The 3,468-nt window shown below is 55.2% G+C and overlaps 1 protein-coding gene across 1 annotated transcript in view; it reads left to right on the forward strand.

The window, feature by feature from the left end:
• Positions 1-3,468, forward strand: part of LOC104130567 (methanethiol oxidase-like) — a 14,241-nt gene that overhangs the window by 3,508 nt on the left and 7,265 nt on the right. Inside the window, exons 2-6 of the mRNA XM_035899131.1 lie at positions 98-210; positions 1,307-1,492; positions 1,987-2,107; positions 2,684-2,866; positions 3,114-3,292. Coding sequence (XP_035755024.1) covers positions 98-210; positions 1,307-1,492; positions 1,987-2,107; positions 2,684-2,866; positions 3,114-3,292 — 782 coding nt within the window. The remainder of the gene's footprint in view (positions 1-97; positions 211-1,306; positions 1,493-1,986; positions 2,108-2,683; positions 2,867-3,113; positions 3,293-3,468) is intronic.

The raw sequence follows: 3,468 nt of genomic DNA on the forward strand, positions 1-3,468 counted from the left end.
AAATAAGCTCAGTCCTATCTGAGAGTCTGTGGGAGCTTTTCCTTTCCTTCCTGCCTGGTTCATGGCGGGTTTTAACACGAGCTTTCTGTATACCCAGTTCCGAGAGAGGAGATCGCCTATGTGACCTGTACCTACCGGTCAATGTGCATCGACCAGCCTGACTTCCTGGCCACCATTGATCTCGACCCCAGATCTCCATGTTATGGCCAGGTACCTGTGTCTTGACTGTGCTTTTACTGGGCTGTTGGTCAGCTGCTGGCTCTGTGCTTTATGGTGCCCCCAGAATCAGGAGATTACTCTTTTTTGGTGGCCAAATTTGGATTGCTCTGTCATGCAGGCTGCCTATGCCTTGCACCTTCTTGTCTCCCTGCATCTTCCCGTCTTGACTTTTGCCCCTTTGCCTGTTCATGTCCTGCCAAGACCTGTCTGGGAAACCCCCTGTGAGCTTTGTCATGGCAGATCTACTGCTTGCTTCTCCGCTGGTGTTATGCACAAGATAGGGATGGTGTCTGCTCTCTTTCCACTGCCCTCTGTACGCCTGGCTCTCGGTGAATCACCTCCATCTCTGTGTCCCGGGGACAAGCTGGCTCGGACTCACTTCCCAACTCACTTCCAGAGCATCTCGGTGCTGCTGGTGAGCTTGTGAGCGCATGCTCTGAATCACCCTGTCAGGGGCTGCTCAGCGTGGAAAGTGGTCTCTAGGTCCCAGGTGGTTTAGGGCGTCCAGCACTTCTGCTGAGGTCAGCATGTTTCTGTGGTGCTGCGAGGGCAGAGGGGTTCTGCTACGCACTGTGCCAGCCCGCCTGCTGTCATCCGGCACGGGGAATCGGCGTTTACCTGTCTCTGAAGGCTGCAAAGTCAGGTTCTCTGCATCAAGGGTGTATGTAGGACCTGATCAGTCCACTGCTGTAAGAGCTTGGAAGAAAATGCACTTTAGAGCGAATGTAGGCTTCTGAAAGTTTTTAACACATTTTTGAACTCCATTCTTAGAAGGATTTTGCAGAGCAATGCACCGGTTTTGCCAAGCTGGTAATTGTAATTGCTTCATATACATGATTTTCTGAATTTTAGTGGCATGGGGTGAGGAATTCTTATAAGAATCTCCACATTTCTCAGCTGCACGGAGTACCCTAACAAGGGGCACGGGCAGTGCAGGGAGCAGTGTTCTTCCCCCTGAGTGTCTAGAGGCAGTCCCAGCTACAGTCAAATGCAAATGAGGGTTCCAGGACAGAAGAATCTGCCAGCATTAGGGTCCCTGCTTCTCCCTGCCTCCCTGAGTGAACCTACCTCTACCTTGACTGCCTAGGTGATCCACCGCCTGCCCATGCCCAACCTCAAAGACGAGCTGCATTCCTCGGGCTGGAGCGCTGGCTGTACCTGCTTTGACAATATCACAGTGAAAAGGAGCAAGCTGATTCTTCCCTGTTTGATTTCTTCCCGCATTTACGTGGTGGATGTGGTTTCACAGTGCCGGGCTCCCAGGCTGTGTAAGGTATGCCTGAGGGGGTTCAAAGACAAGTTTCTGGGAAGGAGTTGGGAACTGGTACTTCTGGACTAATACCCAGGGAAGAAGGGTTCTCTCTTCACCTTCTCTTCCACCCTGGATTTAGAGAGCTGGGTCACGTTTCCCTCACGGCTCTCTCCTTTGCGGGCCAAGGACGGCTCCGATCATCATCGTGATCCTTTCTCTGTGCCTGTTGCTTCCCGAGAGAGTCTAATAAGTGGAGTCACACCACAGCCATGCAAGCTGTTACGAGTGAGGCGGTGCTGCGTTCCCGTTGTCTGCGTAGAGGGGAGCTCGGAGGCTTCTGAGCTCGTCCCCAAGGAGGAGTGGGGCCTAGCAAGGGCGAGGTCTTGGGCAGAAAGCTCCTGCAAGCGCCAGAGATTGTCAGAAGTCTCCGATGGCCAAAGGCTCTGCCGGGGAGTGTGAGCTGAGCTGAGCTGAGCAGTGGGAGGCTGAAGCACACGTGTGTCGCCTTTTTCCAGATGATTGAGCCCGTGGAAGTCTTCTGGAAGTGCAACAAGGGATACCTCGGTGTGGTTCACAGCCTGCCTAATGGTGACATACTGATTTCCAACATGGGAGACCCAGCTGGCAATGGAAAAGGTGCGTTTTCCCATAGTCATTCCAGTAACCATTCCTCTGAGAAAAATACCGGGCTTCAAAACTGCAGACTTGGAGAGTTTCAAGCAGCCAGCTTGAGATACTTGCTCAGAAGTCCCAATCCTCCTGTGCCGGCATAAGCACAGCGATCCCCCAGGAGCCTGAGGTGCAGAGCATGGACACGGAGATACGTGCTAGAGGAAAAGCCGGTCCCTTCCGCGGGTTCAGGCTCTCAGCCTACGTGTCTTGGCGTGTCCTAGCATGGCTTGATGCCCCGACTGCGTGAGAGCGGGGAGGTGGGGCGAGCACTGCCAGCACGGGTAGCTTGGCCGCTGGAAGCAGTCAAGTGAATATTAGCCTGGGATCATTTCTGGTCCCCAGAACTCCTGCTTAGCAGGTACAGGGACCTATAAGCACATCCGTACCCAGCAGAGAGCTGTGCAGCCTTTGCAGCTCGGTATCGGAAGGCATAAAGTATTGGGAAGACCCTGGCTGTCTCAGCTGGGCTGATGCACAAAGCACGTTACCTGTTGGGAAGCGCAGTGTGGGATTTGTCACGTGGCCCCTTCTTGTTCACAGGTGGCTTTATTGTGCTGGATGGAGAGACCTTTGAGCTGAAGGGGAACTGGGAAAACGTGTGTGAGGTCCCCCCCACGGGGTACGACTTCTGGTACCAGCCATGCCACAACGTTCTGGTCAGCTCTGCCGGCTTAGTCCCAAAATGTGCGGGGTATGGATTTGATCCGGACGACTTTGGGAAAGGTGAGGGAACAGGGGTGCAAGTGCTGAGCCAGAACTCACCGAGGCGGTGGGAGCTGCTGCAGGACGTGCAGCATCTGCCCTTAAGACAGGCTGGTGCCTCTTCTCCCACTGCTCCCCAAATCACGGCAGTTTCTCTGCCGCCCCTAGCTGGAGGCTGCCATGGCTGTCCCTGTCTGTGAGCATTTTGGGGGGGGATGCGTCTCACGGGCAGCCCCCTCTCTCCTGACCTGGTTTTCCTTCTCCTCAGGGATCTTTGGGCGCCGACTGAATGTGGGGACCTTGCCCTGCCACACTCTCATCCAGTGCTTTGACCTGGGCGAGGACTCTCTGCCCCTCTGCGTTAAATTCCTCCACGACCCCAATGCTGCTGAGGGATACGTCTGCTGTGCCCTGAGCGGCATCGTCTACCGCTTCTACAAGTGCGAGGCAAGTGTTGTGCCAGCGGGCAGGGGAGACCCGGCCGTGGTGAGCTACGGGGGGTGGAGAAAGGTGCAGAAATAACAGGGGGCCGCAGAGAGGAAGGGGGAGGCGTGGGGCGGGCAGCACCCAGAGCCTGCTTTGGACGTGTAGGCTGGAGAGAGCGGAGCCTGTTCTTCCACGGA

This window comes from Egretta garzetta, unplaced genomic scaffold (genome assembly GCF_000687185.1).
Source record: "Egretta garzetta isolate BGI_Z169 unplaced genomic scaffold, ASM68718v1 scaffold668, whole genome shotgun sequence".
Classification (NCBI taxonomy): Eukaryota; Metazoa; Chordata; class Aves; order Pelecaniformes; family Ardeidae; genus Egretta; species Egretta garzetta.